This window comes from Nilaparvata lugens, chromosome 8 (genome assembly GCF_014356525.2).
Source record: "Nilaparvata lugens isolate BPH chromosome 8, ASM1435652v1, whole genome shotgun sequence".
NCBI classification, from domain to species: domain Eukaryota; kingdom Metazoa; phylum Arthropoda; class Insecta; order Hemiptera; family Delphacidae; genus Nilaparvata; species Nilaparvata lugens.
Window position 1 is genome coordinate 47,590,201 of NC_052511.1, and position 23,481 is coordinate 47,613,681.

General features: G+C 31.6%; 2 protein-coding genes across 4 annotated transcripts in view; one reads left to right on the top strand and one right to left on the bottom strand.

Moving 5' to 3' along the window:
* The window catches only part of LOC111046928 (alkylglycerol monooxygenase), a 40,144-nt gene extending 20,684 nt beyond the window's left edge, over positions 1-19,460 (top strand). Inside the window, 6 exon segments of the mRNA XM_039434964.1 lie at positions 2,786-2,948; positions 6,211-6,362; positions 8,589-8,628; positions 8,631-8,722; positions 11,129-11,242; positions 16,854-19,460. Coding sequence (XP_039290898.1) covers positions 2,786-2,948; positions 6,211-6,362; positions 8,589-8,628; positions 8,631-8,722; positions 11,129-11,242; positions 16,854-17,132 — 840 coding nt within the window. The 3' untranslated portion in view covers positions 17,133-19,460.
* The window catches only part of LOC111046929, a 151,937-nt gene continuing 144,431 nt past the window's right edge, over positions 15,976-23,481 (bottom strand). For 2 of the 3 annotated variants that reach the window (XM_039434966.1, XM_039434967.1), the window contains 3 exons: positions 22,948-23,289; positions 21,262-21,363; positions 16,964-17,099 (listed from right to left, as the gene is read on the bottom strand). In XM_039434966.1, coding sequence (XP_039290900.1) covers positions 23,079-23,289 — 211 coding nt within the window. In that variant the 3' untranslated portion in view covers positions 16,964-17,099; positions 21,262-21,363; positions 22,948-23,078. Of the gene's footprint in view, positions 17,100-21,261; positions 21,364-22,947; positions 23,290-23,481 lie in introns of all 3 variants that reach the window. The other variant, XM_039434965.1, reaches the window with a different exon arrangement.

The window sequence follows — 23,481 nt, forward strand, 5'->3', positions numbered from 1 at the left end:
TTCTACTTTTAACTGATAAAGTTTTTTCATGTTCTACAGAGGTTAATATTTAGAAGAATATAATTTTCTAGAACAAAATTATATTCTTCTAAATATTAACCTCTATTAGAAGAAATATAATGTAATATTATTCTATATCTCTATGAATTTAGAGAGTTCACTATTTTAAGCTTCTCTCATAAAATTTGAAATACTTGGAACATGAGAAGCTGAAACTAACTCCCGTATTCAAAGTAAAATCCAAGACTATTTCAAATTAAAATCAGTGACCCACATTTTTTTAATATTGTTGTTGTTCATCTGAGATTAGTATCCAAGCTGAACTTGTTGTTTGATTATCTACTTCCTTATTGACAGCTCAAAACTGAGGAAACAGATTTGTTTGTTTTTTTAATGGCTTTGATAAATTACCAAAATGTAGGTCATTGCTATTGAGATATTATCATTGATAAGTTTCACTGTCAATGAAACACTATAAGCTTTGAATACCGACACGAAGTTTCCAAGCATTCTTATAGAAAAAATCTCGTTGAAAATTGTTATAAAATCTATTAGTATTGACTACCGTACTGTTACTCCTTCATTTATATTAAACAATTGACTATTGACAAGCCTAATAAACTGTCGAAAATAATTAATTTTAATATGTTCAAATCCCGGTTTACTATTTATTTTAATATTTCACTTCCCTTATGATGAATGAATAAACAACAGCCTGTATTGTTATAATAGGTACACTTGCAATAAATTGCAATTATTGATATTGATTGATGATCATCTTATATTGATAAAAAAGCATCATTCTATCTATGTGAATATTCATATCTCTATGAATTCACATTACTCTAGAATACTATAATATTATATTTTTGGGGTTGTATTTAAAGATGGAAATTACTGAGATATTGAATCTATTAAAATGCTAATAAATAAATAATTATTATTATTATTCATTTATTTATTTACATTGTTTACAAATACTTAACATGAGGATAGGCACAACAGGCTCATGCCCAAAACTGTCCCATTTCTAATTTAAACTATACTGTCCAAATCAAATTGTGTTATCATCTATCATCAAATTAATCATCCATTTTGTACATATACAATTCAATGCAATATATGCAAAATTCATCAACACTTAGAAGCTTTAAATATGATTCAATATTATTATTAAACGAAATTCCAAATTAAATGCTGTAAATCACCCCGAAGACTTCTGCTACAGCAAATATTGACAAAACGGTAAACAGCCATACGGAAATTGAATAGTAGCGCTCATCGAATTTTAATCTAGATGTTTACCCTAGTTGTTGATATTTGGAGTAGCAGAAGTCTTCGGGGTGAATTACAGCATTTAATTGGGATTTTCTTTCAATAATAATTACTGATCCATATTTGAAGCTTCTTAAGTTTTGATGAATATTGCATTGAATTGTATATGTACAAAATGGATGATTAATTTGATGATAGATGATAACACAATGAAGTAGGTACCATATCATATCTTAGAATAAAAATAGCACTGTTCTTTCGTAGCGTATTATATCATTGGAAAGATTGATTAAAATAGTCAACTCTATAGGTATATTCTGTTTTGTAATTGAAATAGTTACTCAAGATGAAATGAAATTATTATAGAGTATTATTATTATATATTAACCTTTTTTGGACAACTTCTATCCAAATTTAGGAGAGGAACAGTTGTGGGCTTTAAGCTTGTTGTTCCTTCCCCTATTATTCATAATTATTGAGAATTATATATTGTATCTATATCAATGTACTAGCCGTTAGGCTCGCTTCGCTCGCCATATCCGTCTAGCCAGGGGGCTCCGCCCCTGGACCCCCGACTGGATCGTCCAAGAATGAGATCAGCAGGCTCGCTTCGCTCGCGTGCATTTTTCATTTTTAGCATATTATATTAGGACAATCCAGTCGGGGGTCCAGACTAAACGTCTGGCTAAACGGATATGGCGAGCGAAGCGAGCCTGACGGCTAGTAATATAATATTCCCAGGATTGAAGTAGCAGTGCCCAATCAATTTTTCCGCGATAAATGCATTTAAATCTTCAACTTGGTGCCAACTTAACAAAATCAACTAAACTTAATGCCAACCTGACAAAATTATTAATTTAGTTGCCAGTTAACAACTGTTTCGAAGAGGTACTCTATCTAGATTGTAGTTCTATAGTAACATATGATATGGAAATTTCAATTATAATTAAGAGATAGGGAGAAGAAGAATATACATGCTAAAAGACAACATTTAAACCCTTAAAAACAACCCTTAGAGTTAAAATATTGCCAAAAGATTTCTTAGTGCGCCTCTAAAGGGCCAACTGAACATACCTACCAAATTTGAACGTTTTGGTCCGGTAGATTTTTAGTTATGCGAGTGAGTGAGTGAGTGAGTGAGTGAGTGAGTGAGTGAGTCAGTCAGTGAGTGCCATTTCGCTTTTATATATATATATATATAATATATATATATAATATTATATATATAAATGTATATTATATAATATTATATATATATATTATATATATATATATTATATATATATATAATATATATATATATATATTATATATAATTAATTATTAATGTTCCCAGGGTGCTGGAGAGTTTTTACATAAATAAGTGACCTACAAAGGTCATTATTATATTATTATTTCGTGTGTTATTGGAATTTAGTTGATTTACTTTTGATGTTATATACACTTCTATTTCATACTTTAATATTGATCAAAACTATTATTATAATCGATTTTATTATTAATTTTTCAGGCGTTCTACCTACCCATGGCCCTGTTTGTCCCACCAGCGCAGTTCCTAACCCACCAACAGTTCAACCTCATGTACCAGTTCTGGATCCACACAGAAACTGTCAAATCTTTGGGACCTCTAGAATGGGTTCTCAACACACCTAAACACCACAGACTGCATCATGGTAAGCTGCTAATAGATAAAAATGAACTGGATGTAGGCTATAGAAATTCAGCCTTTAGAGAAATCGGAGGGAGATTTAGAAAACAAATAATTGTTGAAATGCTGGAAAAATGTAGTAAACGTACAACCTAACAAAATACAAAACACACCATTTAAGATTGGTCACACCACACCGATTAATCAAGACATGATCAGACAAGTTTAGTCACAATACTCCACATTGCTGCTTATGACGCAACACCCACTGATTAGTCATTGCAATTAGACATGAATCCATATTTTTATTTATTATTTTACAAAGGCAATTCCATTCAATTATATTACCTAGATAATATACCTAGATTATATTACCTTTATATTCAATTATTTTACCTAGAAGTATTTTAAGTCATGATGATGATATGAATGATAATACAATGGAGGTAGAGTTATGAATGAATAAAAATTATAGGTTATGCTATCCGCTTGAATTGATTAGAGTCCACTTTTCAGTCCAGAAATAAATAAGCTAGAAATTTTGAATTTGATTTGATTAAAAACCTAATAAAATAGAATGATTACATTCAATAAACTCTTAGAACTTGAAAATATTGAGTTATTAATAGGCAACTATGTGAAGTATTGTGACTAAACGTGACTAGTCTTGTCTTGACTAATCGGTGTGTGACCAGCCTAATGTTTCAAGCAAAGACTTGCAGACAATTATTATTTATGTGAATAAACAATAATTGTCTGCAACAGAATTATTCTGTTCACGCACTGACTGGAGTACTTTCGGACGGCAAGAGTTCATTCTCAACAGTTCAAATTGCTCCAGTGAGTAAGAGAACAAAATTTTTCTCTACATAAAATAATTTACTGCATGTCGTCGGAATAATGTGTCAATACATAGCAGTTTGGAATGAATCTAGAAACCATCATATTTAGAAAACACAAATTTTCCATGCATTCAATAAACGGATTCAATAAACTCGTAAGATTGGAACTTGATTTTTTTAAAGAAAAAGACGCACTGCATGGGGAGGAAATACTTCACAATGCTGCCTTTAGAATTACAGTCAACAAAGAACATCAAAAAATTTAGTATAAAACTCAAGGAGTATTTAATAGCATTGTCTCTGTACACCCTACAAGAGTTTACAGATCATACTATGAGTTTATGACTATTGTTTATCAATTTTTGCTATATCTATAGGAGGTTGATAGGACTATTTTCTACTACCTACTTTGTATGTTATGTTTGTATTATATTGACGCTGCTCCTGATTATGAATGAAGAATTGATGTGTGCGACAGTTCAGTCCAGTTGAGTTAGAAAAATAATCATATAAAATATATTCCAGAGATTTTTCAGTTTGGTGTAAGGGTAAGCATTCCTGACCGGCAATGGAGGTACTGGGCTCGTTTCCCGGGCTGACAAATAATTTTTTAATAGTAGCGCTCATCGAATTTCCATCTAGCTGTTCACCCTGTTGTCAATATTTGCAGTAGCAGAAGTCTTCGGGGTGAATATTACAGAATTTAATTGGATTTTCGTTTAATAATATAAAATATTTCACACCAACCAAATTTTAAATTGTTTCTAGGCTATATACCTACTTTAATATCTTCAATCATATTATATCAAAAGAATTTTAAAGTATTCATAGGATATAATTGTTTTCAGCGAACCCTTTCTTCAATGTTTTGAAGATGAAATTATCATATCATTGAAGAAGGTCCAGATTGTAACGGTTCTATTTCTCAATTTGTCCATACTACAGTTGTATTTCACCTTCTTTTACACAGAATTTCCAGTATTTGATTTGATTAAAAAAATACATTTTTTTAAAAGTACCTAGCTTATTGCAACTTTCATCCTCAGCATTGCTATGAGTGAGGAAGTGATAATATCACTAGTAGTTTAATTTAATTAATCAAAAATTAAAAAACAATTTATCATTTTAAAATGTCTAGAAAAAATCCTAAATAATATAGGTAGCTCTATGTCCTATCTTACCGTGACTTGTCGTCCCGGAACGGAGTGTGAGCGCTGTTATCAGGTCTGGCTGCAACTGTCTACAACGTTGATGGAAAGATACATTTTCAAGATGTTCGATGTTTTTTAACGGGTAGTATCATAGCCACCTCTAATACAAGGCCGCGGCCTACGATATTGCAACGTCGCAGTGTAGGCTTAGAATCTAATACATGATTGGTGAAAAAGATTTAAAAAAATACCAGCTGATCTTTTTCACCAATCATGCATTAAATTATAGCCTTGTATTAGAGGTGGCTATGGTAGTATTAAAGACCACTAAACAGCTGATCAATGATGAATAATTCTATAGTCTGATATTTTTCACTCTAATATTGGCGTATGAAGGAGGCTCCTTTTTCCTTATATATTATCATTGAAATGCAAAATTTCCAAAAACCTTGTATATACGTCGACGCGCAATTTAAAAAGGAACATACCTGTCAAGTTTCATGAAAATCTATTACCGCGTTTCGCCGTAAATGCGCAACATATAAACATTTAAACATTAAGAGAAATGCCAAACCGTCTACTACAATCTTGAAGACCTCACTTCGCTCGGTGAATAATTGTAACTTGAAAACATTAAAGAAAGGGTTAGCTGAAAACAACTGTATCCTATAAAAAATTTTAAATTATGTTGATGTAATATGTTTTAATTATTCCTCCATACTTATTTCTCATAATTCTGCAGGTTTAGTTTCAATCAAATTGTGTAAAATTTTTATTGTGTAAAATTTTGTTGATAAAATATGTTTTAATTATTCCTCCACACGTATTTCTTATAATTTTACAGGTTTAGTTTCAATCGAATTGTGTAATTTTTATCTTTTACAGATGGAAGTTATTGAGATATTGCAATTATTCTAATGCTAATGAATTAATTATTATTATTATTTTTTGTGTAGTTGAGAAGTTGATATTGTGGTAATTATTCATATTGAATGAAAAAGACTAAGAAATTGTCAAAAAACCACTGATTTATTGATAATTAGAAAGACCGGTTTCGGTTATTACACCATTGTCAATCTCTGATAAACAGAGAATAGTTTATCAGAGATTGACAATGGTGTAATAACCGAAACCGGTCTTTCTAATTATCAATAAATCAGTGGTTTTTTGACAATTTCTTAGTCTTTTTCATTCAATATTATTATTATACGAAAATCCAAATTAAATGCTGTAATTCAGCCCGAAGTCTTCTAAGTGAAAGTAAATATATAATTTTGATCTTTTATTGTTTCAGGCAGCATGCTATGGTGTCTGGATAAAAACTATGGCGGCTGTTTAATAATTTGGGACAGGTTATTTGGGACATTTGTAGAGGATAAGAAGGAGCAGGAGATTATCTACGGCCTTGTCTACAACCAGCCATCTTTCAATCCTTTCTTTCTACAGGTAATGATAAAATTATTAATTGGCAGAAATATAAAATTACAACATCTTAGAAAATACACAATAAAAGCAATACAAGTTTTACAACATGAGTAAATACTATTACAAAATAAAATGCAATGCCAATTGAGTATAGAAGTACCTATTAGACGAAGAGTACTATGTACTAAATTAACATCATATCTAGTAGAATTTATTGAAATTCAATAAAATTACCTACTTCTCATAGATATGAATATTTTTTATAGTAATTAGGCAACATTGTTATAGCCTAAGTACCAGGTTTTTTTCGGCAACATGTAAGATAGTCAGAATACTGATGATAATGAGTAAATGAATTCAAAGTACTAAGATTATTATAAATCTTCTAAGTTCTCTGATAGAAAAAAACCATTTTTTTCCTACAGTTACGTTGAAAAGTGGCCATTGCTGCACTGATTACAGAACGCAAAGAATCACTTCTCCGCTCTACTGCGGGAAAATTTTTTCTGCACTCCAGATTTGCAACACGGCAACGCAAAATAGTTAGTTGGCTATATGGAGCACCAGTGCAAAAAAATCAAAATTAAGTTGGTAACAGTGACTGTGGTGCACGTTATAATAATATTAAGGACAACGAGGACAGCCACCACATGAGTGACAGCCGCCCCTTCATTCATTTATTACTACTACATTATTCAATTTTATTTATTAATAGTAAAATCACACAGAAAAACATTCGATGGATTTAATCAGGGAATTTTACCCATAATGACCCACTTTTGATATTCAATGGTGACTGTAGGAAAAATTAAATGTGAAATACGTGCGCAAAGTTCCTCTGCTGCACTCAAGAAACCATTCCGCCCTCGCCTATGGCTCGGGCGTAAACGTTTCTTTCGGTGCAGCAAACTGTAACTTTGCGCACTAGTTGCACAAATAACTATTAAATTGGTTGTTGGTTATCCATCTTGTTTTCACTGATATTATTACTATTGTATTCTTATATAACTTTAAAGTGAAAAACACTCACATTTTTTGGTGTGGCGATGACTGAATACTTCAGTTTCTGTTTGGCTTGAGAATGTGCAACATCAGCACGAAACGGTCGTCGCCACACCAAGAGTGTTTTTTTCACTTTTAAGTTACATAAAAATACAATAGTAATATTTTTTTAATACTCCAAACAAACAGAAACACATTTGAAAACTGTCCCAAGTTAGACCACTTGACTTTTCTTCCTTGTAATTGTGTTCCTATTGTAATCCTATTATATTAAGCAAGCAATTTCTGTATATATCTGGTTATTTTTATATCTGGCTATCTTTATATCTGGTTATTTATGTTTTACGGATCTCGAAAACTGCTCCAACGATTTTCACGAAATTTGGAACATAGTAGGTTTATGATATAAAGATTCGATTGCACTAGGTCTCATTCTTTGGAAAACTCGCTGAACGACATTGAAAGGATAATTCATCCTTGGAAAACAGACGATAGTTTCGTCGTCCCTCGATAACAGAAGATGCGTATGCTGTGTGGGAGAGAGGCAGAATTATTTCCAGTTGTGCGATCATAATAACCAGCGAGAAACTTTATCTAGCTAGACAATTTTTAATCGATTTGATCAACATAATCTGATTTGTTGACATGACATGATAATCCTCCTAATCTAGAGTATATCATAATTTTCAAAGTTGATCATTATTTGACGATTTCAAGTGATTAATGAGTGTTATTTTGTTATTCAATTTGGTTTGTGTATAGTCTGAATTATATTTTTTTTGTTTTCAAATGTTTGAACAGAAAATTGAACCTGAATTCAAGTGTATGGAACATAACCTACTTCCTGGACTATTTTTATAGTGTATAAATCAAAATTCGGGAAAAAACAGTTTTGGGCTGTGCCTGTTGGTCCTTCCCAAATCATTTTAAAGAATTGTGTTCGGTTTATCAAAATTTATTCAATAAATAAATAACGAGCGAAGCTCGGTGCCCCGATATTATATTCTAATATGAGACTTGTGCTTTTGTTGATATATTGAAAGAATAAATGATAGGCTACTTCATGTGTCAGCTTTTACCTTATTCGACTTTTCATCTCATATTTTCTCGATTCTTAGATTTTCTACAAAAAAATCTATAAATCTAATGAGACTTGTGCTTTGCTGATGAAATAAATCATACTCGATCTGTAGGCTTACTTAACTCAACTTATTCAACTTATATGATATTTTCTCGATTTTGCAGATTTTCTACAACAAAAACCTGATAAACAAATGGAAAGCAATGAAGGCTTGAAAAACAAATTGTGTTCTTTGATAAAAGGACCAAGCTGGCTGCCTGGGAGACCTTGGACTGGTGTAGATGAGGATAAACATAGTGTAAGTTATAAAATTTATAAAAAAAATCACAAATACTAGTAGTTTTGTGAACAGTAGACCTCACGCAGTATTCTCATTCACAAGTACCTGATTGAAACTATAGACCTAATGGAAATACAGCAATAGACTGGCTTCTCCACACATCTGTGTAATCACTTGTCAGCTGATTTATGATGAATAATTCTATAGTCTGATTTTTACTCTAATATTGGCGTATGAAGGAGGCTCCTTTTTCCTTTTATATTATCCTTGAAATGCAAAATTTCCAAAAACCTTGTATATACGTCGAAGCGCATTTTAAGAAGGAACATACCTGTCAAATTTCATGAAAATCTATTACCGCGTTTCGCCGTAAATGCGCAACATATAAACATTCAAACATTAAGAGAAATGCCAAACCATCGACTTGAATCTTAGACCTCACTTCGCTCGGTCAACAATCATTTATACATTTGTATTTTTCTGGAAGATATATGCAATGACGGGATTCCTTCAAGGCTTTTTTGATATTAAAATTTTCGTATTACCGATATTATATTTTTTTTATACAGTTATATTGGGTAGCCTATTTATGTACAGTTAATAGCCCAGTCAATGAAGGTCCAAAAAAGCAGTTTCGATCCGAAAATTAAATAAAAGCTGAATTTCCCACCATCAATAGAACCCTCCCAGAGGGTCATTCTCCCAAAAGTCCCAAGAAATCCCCTTGGAGCTTTCTGCCCCAGCCCCCTAAAACATGAAAAATGCAGGTAAACACGGGAAATCAATTATCTCTGTAGCCAAATCGAATGGCATATAATAAAACTGTTTCCGATAAATGGCTACAGAAATAATTAATTTTCCGTGATTACCTGCATTTTTCAACTTTGAGGGTGGCTAGGGGGGAAAGCTCCGAGGGGATTTCTTGGGACTTTTGGGAGAATGACCCTCTGGGAGGGTTCTATCGATGGTATAAGATTCAGCTTTTATTTAATTTTCGGATCGAAAATACCTTTATTGACTGGGCTATAAATGCTATAGTGACGTCCACATTATAATGGCAGTGTTTGATGAGCAATGGTATTGCTATCCTTGTTAAACAAAGCGGATAGCGCTATCTCTTTCTCGCTTTGCTCTGTTGCCAGATGGTCTTTTAACAATGTAAAATCAATAATAAATTAACAGAATATTCTATTGATCGAGGGAAGTGAGGTCTAAGATTCAAGACGACGCGGTTTTGCATTTCTATTTATGTCTATATTTTTATTTATATGTTCCGCATTTACTGCAAAACGCAGCAATAGATTTTCATGAAATTTGACAGGTATGTTCCTTTTTGGGTTTCACGTCGACTTATACATACGGTTTTTTGAAATTTCAAGGTTAATACAAAAGGAAAAAGAGTCTCCTTTGAACGCCAATATTACCGTAAAAATCAGACTTTGTAATCATTCATCATAAATCAGCTGTCTAGTGGACTATAATACTACCCGTTCAAAAACATCGAACATCTTGAAAATGTATCTTTCCATCAACGTTGTAGAAAGTTGCAGCCAGACCTGATAACAGCGTTCACACTCACATTCCGGGACGACACGTCACGGTACGATAGGACAGAAACCTCTATGTTTATTTAGGATTTTTTCTAGACATTTTAAATTGATAAATTTTTTATTAATTTTTGAGAAATCATAACAACAGGTCAATGTAACTTACTGAGCGCGAGGTTTACTGTTCACAGAACTACTAGTTATGTAAGTTCATTATGAAATTATTGAAAAATATAATTTCTTGCTCTAGAAAATATAATTGATTATTTTAAACAAGAATGAACAGTTAATATTACATCAATAAACCTGTATCAGCTACCGTGATGGCATTGACAAGACAGAGGATCGGCAACGTTGTTCTCCTATCTTTCTCCACTGCCATTATATAACATGGACCTCACTATATTATTATATATTCTTATATTATTTATTGGTTCTATATTGAATTAAAACGGGTAGATATAGGTACCGAATTAATTGATATACACTCACGGTACCGTATTCAGTTTCGAGTAGAAGGAGCTTTCAGTTAAGTAGAAGGAGTTTTGTTATCAATTCCGATCTTAATCTTTCTAAATTCAAAATTAATTGTTTCAAGTGATTGTATTTTGTTTCAATGTGGAAGTTAGTGAAGAATTGGAAAGTCGCACATAACCTTTATTTGGACAATTTATTTTATGAAATTGGGATGAATGTAAAGAAGTTTTGGACTGTAGTCTGTTTCTTTGTCCTTTAGTTGATTGTAAATGATGAATGAATAAATAATAAATACCAAAATTCTAATAAAAACAAGTAGTAATTAATGTGAAAGATTTCAATGATTATTTGAAGCATTGGGATGAATATTCAATCTAAATGTCTCCTTTCTTGTTAACAGGTGACGCATCGTATAAAATACGATGTAAAATTGGCAACATGGTGTAACGTCTACCTCATAGTCCACTTTGCTGCCGTGCTCGTGGGGTTTCAGGAATTGATGCTTAGGCATATGGTAAGTAATGCTGGCTCTCAGAATATCATTTCCTACTCCCCTACAAGCTTCCAGAGAAATTTCTTACATTTCCAATTAGAATAACATCAGTTCTCTCTATTTTTACTTTCCTTGCCCTATTATCAAAGGTAAGGAAAGTATTGCTATTCCTCCTAAAGTAGGAATACACTAAAACAGATTTCTTAAAAATCATGGAAACAGATAAATTTTTCTTTTACAATGACAATTTCATCTATTTCATTGGGGATCATATTCTAATTGGAAAATAGCTTTCAGTTAGAAAGCTAAAGAAACATAATTATCACCAACTCTGGACATACATTTTTGATTGTCTGATTGTTTCCTTTCTTTTGCTTTCACTGTGACATCTTGCAACGTTGAAATTCATGCAATAACTCACTTATTGCGCCCTCATCAATAATTGTACCCATTCTATATTTAAGCCTCAACTATATCACAGAGAAAAATATATTCTTTATTACTCTATACTCGTAGCCATACTTTCAAGGCAATTTTGCTACATTGTTGATACTGTAGAAGGAATTATACTACTGCTGTTAAAACAAAGTATTAAATCAGTATGAGATTCTAAGGATTCGTGTAGATAGACCCGAATTTTCTTTATTTATCTGATCTTTAGGGGGGGCCTAGACCCCCCTTGACCCCCCTAAATGGCGCCCTTGGCTGTGAAGCCTGTGAATTACCATACTAAAAAACAGCTGAAGTATCCACATTTTTCAAAAGTTTTAAATTCTACTCAACAGGTATAGGTTTATGTAAAAAACAATTCAAAATTAATGCATAAACACACACACACGCATAGATTCAACAATCAACATTTATTACAATATTATATAATAATTATTATTATGAAATATCGCAAGAAATTTGAAAATAATACAAATTATCACTATGTATTAGCCAATTTAGCACATTAATCATATCCTCAAATTTTACACATCTTCCTTCCTACCCATGACGAATTATATTGGTACAAATTTCAGCTATTCCTTCTAGTCTGAAACACTGTTAAAATTGCTTACTATGTAAATATTTTCTGCATAGCTCTATAACATTAATTATGTATCAACGTATGATACACACACTGTGTATGTATCAAATCTGATACAAATTATCATATTTTACATGACTGTACCCTAGAAAATGTAATATTTCGATAAAGTTAGAATATATTGTGAACACTAGTATTCAAAAATACATAGCAGATTTGAATGGGTATTGACTGAAAAATATCATAATATTTTGGGAATAGTGGGAGAAACTCCCAAAATGTTGATGACTACATTATGATGAAGGAATGTATTTCTCAATTAATAATTATCATAGTTCTATTGATTTTTACTGAGCCATTTTCAATTTGTGCAAAATCTCATCGATAACACCTCTACGTGTTCATTTTGCTACTCAATAAATTTATTAATAAATTAATAAATATTTGTATCATATTTTTTTCCCCTACCATGAAGAATAGAAACAAATTTAAATCGAACTCTAGATTTTATGTAAAATGTAGTTGAATTTTGAGAATGAAAACTATAACTATAAACTATCAAAAACGATGTTTTCTCCGATTTTAAAAAACTATTCACAACTGTACATGATTGAATCTCTATTTACAATGATAAACTCTACCGAATATTGACTAAATATACCAACCACAGTTGAAATTTGATTTTCAGTTGTAAAATTCAAATTGGAATTCAATCATATTTCTATAATTGCATTTTGAATAATGCAAATTCTTGATCAATGTATGATTTATACATTATTTATGAATTATAATATTTATTAATACGGTGAGCTGAGATTCATTTCCAATTTAATTGATTTTTTTTCTACAATATTCTACTTTTGTAACAAATAATTGTAACAACAATTTGACTTATAATTTAGCTAGTAACATTTAGGAAACTTGAGTATTTAACATGAATCTACTATACCTGAAACTATATTTGAAACTGTTTCAAACCTATCTTAAAGTAGGCCTACTGAATATTATTCAATGTTTTTAGTCATGAAAAATTCTTAATTATTGGTTGAAGCGTATAATTACTTGTATTTTTACCAGTACTCAATTCCGTGAATGATTATTGGGATTTTTTTATTAATTCAATTCATTACAAATTACCATTTTGTATCATGATGGTTCGATAGTTCATAATATTATTATAAATAAGTATTTTAAAAGGAAAGGATCTCTGTTCTTGAAAAAGTTTGATCTTACTAAATGGCACCTAAAGACTGAACCATTGCTCGGTTGATACTGCAACTCAGAGGAGTGATGGGGGGAAAGTTTTGGAATGCATAGGTGACTCATTCACTGACACCACACCATTCAATAGTTTTGTGCAGCAAAAAAGCTGTCACTGTTGTACTTTTTACAACAGCGTGACTGCCGGAGGTTTGAGTATTTTAAAAGGAAAGTGACATTTTTTCCATCAAGTTACCCATCTTTTCAAGGAATGACAGTCATGATTATTTTACAGGATGAAAAATAACTATTTTATTCTGAAACTGATATTAATTTGAATATCATGTCATATAATATAATGAAAATAATGTATCAGGTATTCTCGTCATAGTATCATTTAAAATGGAAGATATTATTTTTGAAAATCAATTAAAATACATTTTATTTGACCCTTGGAAATATCACAACATTATTTTTTCATCTGAAACTGTAGCCTAATCGAAACATTGAAACGCTGTTTATTCATGAACTAGAATGTTATTACTCTGAACGATTTATCAAAATTAATAACTAAGTTTTATCTAATTATTATTAACGTTTATTAACCTTCAAGTCTAAAAACCCTAGGCCTATTACGGTTCCTACTTTCAAATAGTTTCATGGCTTCCCTGGCTTTCTTTGACTCACAATTATTATTCATTCGCAAACAATTTTTTTGTCAGTTTACTATATGTGGCCAATTTCTTTTCAATTTACTACATTGTCAGTTTCTTCTCAATTCTTTCTTGTTAATTTCTTCTCAATTTACTCTCTTGTCAGTGTCTATCAATTTCTGTCAATATTTATTCTCAATTTACCTCCATGTCAATCTTTATCAATTTACTTTCTTGTCAATTCCTTTTCAATTTACTTCCATGTCAATTTACTTTCTTGTCAATTTACTTCCATGTCAATCTTTATCAATTTACTTTCTTGTCAATTTCTTTTCAATTTACTTCCATGTCAATTTACTTTCTTGTCAATTTACTTCCATGTCAATTTACTTTCTTGTCAATTTCTATCAATAATTTACTTTCTTGTCAGTTTTTTTTCTTCAATTTACCTTCTTCTCAGTTTCTATTCTCCATCTTCTATTCATGTTCAAATTTTACCATCTCTCTGAGACGTTTCAAACTTTCTTGAACCATATTTAAAATGGGATGACGTGGGAAGCGTATAAATTTTTTAGCCGTCCTTGAAAAATGATAGAAAATATTCCGCTCGTCCCGTCATGTTCCCGCGTACCGCACTCATGTCCCGCACCTGTGTGCTTGAGGTTTCTCCACAACAGAAAATTAATAATTTTGTCTTATTGCAAATTCGATTGTCATTACTGTTTATTGATTGTGTTTATTGTAGATTCTCTAGAAATTAGAAAATTGTTGAATTATTTTATTGCTTTATTTGAGAACCATTCAGTTACTATTTTGTGGTAACAATTTATACTATTGTATACAAGTGAAACTTCTTATCACACGGTAAACCTATATATAGTAGGTACTGTAGCTGAAAACCTTACTTTCTATTTTTGAGAGCACAATTCAAAAATTGACACTTTTTACTTTCCTTGCCCTATTACCATAGGTAAGGAAAGTATTGCTTTCCAAAAAAAGTTAAGGTACCCTAATTTCAAGTTTTCTATACGTTTCAAGGTCCCCTGAGTCCAAAAACATGATTTTTCATCTTGGCGATATTTTGATACAGTTCATTAACATGGTCTATCAATTTCAATTTCATTTATTGCCCATCAGAATATTCAAGACATATTACAAACTCTGATCTCTATCATAGATAAAGGATAAGAAGGATGAGGATAAGGATAAAGGATAAGGATCTATATTTCTTGTCTCTGTCTCTATCGACTGCTGATCTTGAACATATATCAAAAAATGGAAATAAAAATAAAAATCTATGAACCCTTTTATAAAATTTATGATGGCATCATATAGCCTAAACATGTTGTGAGTAAAAAAAATTTAAAACAGAGTACTTATAGATTTTTATTTTTATTTAAATTTTATTTAAGAGTAGCCCTATCAAAAAATTAAATCAAATAAATGTTAAGCTCCGGTTCTAGTACATATATAGACCCTTGAACTTCAATATAAATTCAATAAAGATTTGATATACCAATAGGTTCTATAGCTGTCCTAGAATCACTGGACAATTATGTTTTGAACATTTACAATAAAACTGAAGCTGCGTTTACATCAATGTTAATAAGTTAATCTTGAATGAAAAAGACTAAGAAATTGTCTAAAACCACAGATTTATTGATTTTTTTTTAGTTTATCAGAGATTGACAATGGTGTAATAACCGAAACCGGTCTTTCAGGTTTATCAATAAATCTGTGGTTTTTGACAATTTCTTAGTCTTTTTCATTCAATATGAATAATTACCACAATATCAACTTCTCAACTACACAAAAAGTAGAAATAACTTAATCCTTGAGGATTCTATTAGATTGAACATAACTTAGCATACACATGATGAGCATCTGTGTTTGTCAAGTTCTGTTGAATTTAATAGGATCTATAAGGGATTAAGTTATCAACATTATATTAATAACTTTGGTGTAAACGCAGCTTTACTCTCTTATACTGTTCTAGCAGTTCCAATTTTGTGCAATTTTTGACCTGTGATCTTGTTAAAATTTATAGAATCAGGGCTACTTATTTTGATTTATAAAATATAATTATAGAACCTTTTTCAAAAAATAATAATATAATAAAGTAATAATACAATTTATCACTTAGTTATAAAGTAAATTTAGTCAATTTATAACTTAGTTACAAGTTTTATTCTCAATCTATTATTTTCAGTAGAAGGTTACAATAATTCTATTTTATAAATAATGTTGTTAAATTTGTAGTTTTGACCTGCGATATATTGATCCTGTTTAACTTATTATTGCTTGTATGGTTTTTAACGATGTCTCACATTTTGTTTTTAATGTTCTGTCAATAAATTACCGTAATCTTAAATCTTGAATCTTTGAAGCACATATTTGAGACTGACATGTTCAATTACGATTTGTCGATAATGTTTTCGAGCTCATCTAATGATATTAACCACACCAAATGTATTTTTATTACGATATTTTTGGCCTACATTATTTGTTCTCAATGTTCTGACAATAAATGAATCTTGAATTTTTAATCTTTGAAGCACACATCTTCGAGACTGGACACGTTCAATTACGATTTTTGATACTGTTTTCGAGCTTATCCAATGATATTAACCACACAAAAGTTTTTTTAATACGGTATTTTTTAATTACACATTATGTTTATTGCATTATCGATTGTCTCACTTACTCACGTTGTTATATTTATTGTTATGTTTGGGCTTTGTTTCAGAACATGAGCCCGGCAGCAGTTTTCTGCTCAGTAATCTACATTTTAGTTTCGCTCACTGTGATTGGTCTAATGTTCGAGGACCACCCTAGAGCGGCCATCTTTGAACTGATCCGCTGCATAGCTCTGGCCGCCATCTTGCCGAGCTACGGCGGCGGTCACCCATCCAGCAGCGGTCCCAACTTCCTGTTGCTGCGCTGCTTCTTCGTGCTTTCGGCAGTCTTCTGGTCGTTACATTGTCTCAAAGTGCTGCAAATCAGAGTCAAAACTAAATCGTTGTAAGACTGAAAACTTTGAGGAGTTTTTTTTAATATTCAATATTTATTGAAGCAGTTTAACTGTAGTGTCGTGTGGAATTGGGTGCAAGAATAATTGGATAATTGTTTTTATTAAGGGTGGAGTTGGGACTGTAGGTCCTCTCTGCCACACAACCCCAAGAATTAGAATCATTGAAACGATAGGTCTCTACATCAATATTATTACTGTCAATATACACATGTAAAAGATACTGTAATACACATGTATATTATACTGTAAAATACACAGTTTGTTATAACTTATCCTGCATGGAAATGTAATAAATAAAATTATGAAAACTTGTATGAATTGTAAATGTAGGCTACCGTACCATCTTTATTGGTTCAGTATCATTGTACAACAAGACAAACACCGAACAAACAAGACAAACTTTGAACACTGATTTTAATTCTCAATATCTATTCATATTCTGTATAAAATAAGTTGAGGGTTGGAGAAAATATCAGTGTTGCCAAATTATGCGAAATTTGAATATTTTCATGGAAGCCAATATATTAAAGAGGATGTATTCAATCTGACAACGTGTGGTCAATTTAATAATATGTAATATTATACAACACAGTCGATGCAGACTTGTCAATTCGAGTATCCTATACCATTAAACGAGCAATTTCTGTTTATATGTTTAAATGTTTGGATGTTTAGATGTTTGTATTTCACCGGATCTCGAAAACGGCTCTAACGATTCTCACGAAATTCAGAACATATAGTAGGTTTATAATATGAAATTTTGATTGCACTACGTCTCATCCATGGGAAAACTCGCTGAAGGACATTAAAATGATAATTATTATTCATCTTTGGAAAAACAGCTGATAATAATTATTCTGTCGCCTGTTGATGATGGAAGTGAGTGAGCGAGCTGATGTGTGTGGGACTGTGTCAAAATTATGACTCAGCTGTTGAACTTATGTAATCATTCAATCAGGTACTTGGTGCCGGTTGCAAAAAAGCCGGGTTATTTTCAATCGTGATTAATTCCAGTAAACTCATGTTTTTGGAATGGTCTTCTCTGATTTGGTTCACGTGAAATTAATCAGGATTAAAATTTAACCGGCTTTTGTGCAACCGGGCCTTTGTGAGGGAAATTTTTGCATTCCTCTGGGAATTAATCTCAATTAACTGTGATTAGATAGAACATTTCTATATTAATGTTATTATAATTTCTTCTTTCGTAATACATTTTTTATGCTTTTGTACTCTAGAGCGAAGCTCGGTCCCCGATATTATCCAGTAATATGTGCTTCCATGGAGAAATAGGAATTTTGCACAATTTGGCAACAAGAATATTTTCTCTGAATCTCAATTATTTATTGTATAGAAATCATGAAGAATTATTATAATTTTTCATTGTGTTTGTGTAGAATCAGGTACAAATATCATTAACCAAAATTGTTACTCTTGCAGTAGCTGTAGTCTATAATATAAGAGGTTTAACAATTTGAATTTATTATAATATTAATTGCCTTTTCAAAATTCAATACAACATTGGAATTTTTTTTTCTGTATTCATATTTATAGTTTTGTGTATTTGTATTTCTATCCAGTGACATTCTAAATTTGATACTTACTGTACAATATTCTAAAGCCACGTTTCTATCAACAAAATTTTGTTCACAAATAATTTTCTTCAAAAAAGTGTCAATTTATTCTTTAGTAAACAAGTTGAATGCTTCTGTGCTTTTTAAGAAATATTATTGGTGTAGTTGAGAAGTTGATATTGTGGTACCTAATTATTCATATTGAATAAAAATACTAAGAAATTGTCAAAAACCTGATAGAAATTGATAGTTTATCAGAGATTGACAATGGTGTAACAACCGAAACCGGACTTTCTAAGTGTCAATGAATCTGTGGTTTTTGACAATTTCTTAATATTTTTATTTAATTAAAATATTATTGGCAAAAAATTGCTAAAATTTGTTGAAATCTTAGTTGACAACTCTCTTGTAAACGTGTTTTTATGTATTGTAGACTACATTCTTCTTTCTCCTCCAAGCGCTACCAAGATAAATAAACTGTGCCTAAAAATGTAATTATTTGTATTCGTAGAAATATTCTAAATTTTATATAGGTCTACTACTTACTTTATCGGATAAGATGGCCATACTAATTTTTAAGATCCAAGTCAATTGAATACGTATTACTTTACAAAGATAACGGCCTACGTTAGTATGTAATTCGATAATAAATAAAACAGGTCAGGGAAGATTATAGAGTTTAAGAAATTGATGGAATCATTTATAGCAGTATTTATGAATATCATGGAAAATATATAAAATCACGGAGAAATTTTTTTGTTACATTATTTTTATCACCATTGATAAATCTCTTTTCTTTTGAGTGATATATTATTATTTAGTCTGTTTATTTTTTTCTGAGGGTGAAGCTCTAGGCTTGTGCGTGGGTGATTTGATTTGATTGAGTACTTTATTTATGTAGATTAAGATATATACTGGCTTATACACTTATACAATAGCTTACAATACAGCAAAGTTTTAGATGAATTTACATAACATAAATTAAGAAAATAATTATTGAACTGTACAATGAATAAAATCAATTTTGAATAACTATACAAGATAATATTGTAATGCATCTACATAAATTGGCGGAGCTTTGGACATATCAATGTCCATTCTTCGGAAAGAATATTGAAAATATCCTTCCCAGTAACTATCTACCATAGAGAGGAGGTGAGGAGGAGGATGATAATGAGAGATAAATGAACCTACAGTTTAAGGTAGGTTCCGAACCACCGGGAAGCGATTTTACAACCCATAAATCATATTCAGAGGTGTTGGCTCAAGCGGTCACCCTTCGAACGGAAGTATCAGGCGCATGTTCTCAACTTATCTAAGCTACCGTATAGCTTACCGTATGGCTTACCGTATATCAGCGCGACCACTGAGATAAATGATTTAAAGAAAATCAACAGGATTATCCTTAAATTGTTTCTCTTCCTAAATTTGATTCATTACCTCCTCAATGAAGTATCAATAACTATTAGCATAGAGAAACAATAGCGTAAGCAGATATCCCATGGTATAGGGTGTTTATGTCGCAGCTTTTACTGTTATCTCAAGCCGATTACTGTCGATTATTGTCGATTTTTACTGTTTTGACCGGGTAAGAGTGTATGAACGGCAGAATATGAGAGACTACCAGCGTCATAAAGCTTCACGAGGAAGAACTACGTGGACTATCGGCTTGAGATAACAGTAAAAGTTGCGACATAAACGCCCTATACCATGGGATATCTACTTATGCTATTGTTTCTCTATGTTATTAGCCTATTTAAAAGTGGGTATATTATATTTTCCTACAGTTACGTTGAAAAGTGGCCATTGCTGCACTGATTACAGAATGCAAAGAATCACTTTTCCGCTCTAGTGCGGGAAAAATTTTTCTGCACTCCAGATTTGCAACATGGCAACGCAAAATTCTTAGAAGGTTATATGGAGCAACAGTGCAGCAAAATCAAAATGAAGTTGGTAACAGTGACTGCTGTGGCTGCTATAGTCAGCAGAGGTGCAACCAAGCACAACGCGCTAATTATTAATTACATATTATAACCAAGGACAACGAGGACTTTAGGATTTTAGGATTAAGGTTTTTATCAATAATAAAATTACACAGAAAAACATTTGATGGATTTCAGGCTATTTACCCATAATTACCCACTTTTCATATTCAATGGTAACTGTAGGAAAAACTTAATGTGAAATACGTGCGCAAAGTTCCTCTGCTGCACTCAAGAAACCATTCCGCCCTCGCCTACGGCTCGGGCGTAAACGTTTCTTTCGGTGCAGCAAACTGTCACTTTGCGCACTAGTTGCACAAATAACTATTCTGTATCATTATTATTTAACCATATTTTGTATTCTTCATTGATAGATACAATAAGTACATCTTCAAAATGATAGGGAGAGAAAAAATAAGTTAACCTTGTGCTATTCCTCTCCCAAACTTAGATAAGGTTACACATATATTATTTATAACGAGTTATTTGAATGAAATGGTTTGGTATTCCTAGATAATTTGGAAATAGTAAAGGCAAAATTAGATTTATTGAAATCGGTTGAAATATTACCTGATAAGAGACAAATGATAGGCCATCATCATGCCATAAGAATTGAATCGTTGAAATCTTGTCTATTCAAAGAGTTCATCAGCTCTTCGTTTTGGTTTCGCACTGCAAACAACAAATAGAATAAACAATTTCTTTCACAAAATATAATTCTCAAAACATAATTATGAACACAATTTTTAGGAGATATCAAATGGGTATTGCATGCTCCAGTATATGATCTAACAGTTCTTGTTGGAAAATTATAACCATTATTGAGGCTTGAATGCTCGTTTCTGATAATTTTTAGTATTTCAAGTAGGCTACATTCAGTAGCCACTGCAAACAAATAGAATAAAACAATTTCTTCACAAAAAATATAATTATCAAAACATAATAATTATGAACACAATTTTTAGGAGATATCAAATGGGTATTGCATGCTCCAGTATATGATCTAACAGTTCTTGTTGGAAAATCAAAACCATTATTGAGGCTTGAATGCTCAATTCTGATAATTTTCAGTATTTCAAGTAGGCTACATTCAGTAAACAAATAGAATAAACAATATTTCTTTGACAAAAATATAATTCTTAAAAAAATAATTATGAACTCAATTTTTAGGTAATATCAAATGGGTATTGCATGCTCCAGTATATATGATCTAACAGTTTTTTTTTGGAAAATTAAAACCATTATTGAGGCTTGTATGCTCGATTATGATATTTTTTAGTATTTCAAGTACATTCAGTTTTTTTATTCATCCATAAGATCAGATGATGATATTTGGGAGCTATCACACAGACAGTCCTTCATGTGCTGACACATGATTTCGCCTGGTTAATATACAACATAATTTACAAATTTTACATCAACAAGCTGATCCAGATTGAGATATCAATGAGTGGTTTTCGCCATTCATTTTCTCTTGGAACTCTCTGTATCGAAATCATGTATTACATTACCACCTTCTCATTTAAAAAATTAATTTGGATTCATTTGAGGGTCAAAGTTTTTGAAGCGACAGAGTAATGTTTGAATAGTAATTTTTCAAATTCAAATTATTTCTCAAAAACATACACAATTATAATAATATGATATTATAACATCTAAATAATAATACAAGAAAAATACTATTGAATATATAAAATAATCCCAAAACTGCAGTATATTTTTTTTGTCCATCTATGTTTAAGGAGTTGCCTACAAGGTGAAACCTGTGCGTAGACCTAAGTTTCAGTAATATATTTATTCAATATAAACTAAGAAATTAAACCAAACTAAGAACAATAAAGATTAGTGGAATTTACATAGTGGAAAGATAGTGGAATAAAGATTAGTGGAAAATATAATTTTGTAGATTGGTAGATGATGAAATTAGATAAAAGTTAGTAACACACAATAATTATTCTATGATAAAAAAACAAAACATAATACAAGAAACAGTTGGTGCCTACAAGATTTTTTCTTCAGTTTTGAAGAAAACGAATGAAACCTACTGTCAAGTTATTTTTGTGAAAGAAATAATTAGCTGTTTCCATAATATTTTCATCAACTCTGTATGATTAAAAGTTGTGATTTTCAAAGATTATAATACAACAGCTCATGAGCGAGTTCTCCAACCCAGGGTGTCACCAGTTATTCATGCTAAATATTTATTGATAAAACAAATTTTCACTCTTTCTTTAATCAATTAATAAATTTGCTTACCCATCTGATCGATAATCGGCGCCATCCTTAGCGTTATCCCCACCAACAGCATACACGTGAAGAGCAGAAACCCAGCTGTTATGATGATAGTCCACTTGGCGCGTTTGGGAAGGTCATCCGGGTCAACTACCTTACTTGGCTGCGGCCTCGCGCGCATGCGCGTACATCAGCTGTCGGTCAGTCAGCTGTTTGCGTTTGTGGTGGTCGGTCAGCTGTTTGCGTTTCCGCCGTTTGCGACGGGGTCGGTGACCTCTGGGGTCGATGACCCCGGCGGGACCTGAGTCTAGGTCAAGGTCGTCCAACTCCATGTCGACGGTTACGAAGTGGGTGTCGTCTGGACGCCTGCCAAAGAAAAAAAAATTTTCAATAATACAGGGTGTTTACGAGCACCCTACCAATACTCTAAGGCATCTTTCCAGGGTAAAAACATATCTAAATATCATATTTAAATTGTCCGGAAGTCTTCAGTTACTCACACAGCGGCCATTTTGTTTTTCACTTATTATTTTTCCTATAACTAATGGTTAAACATAC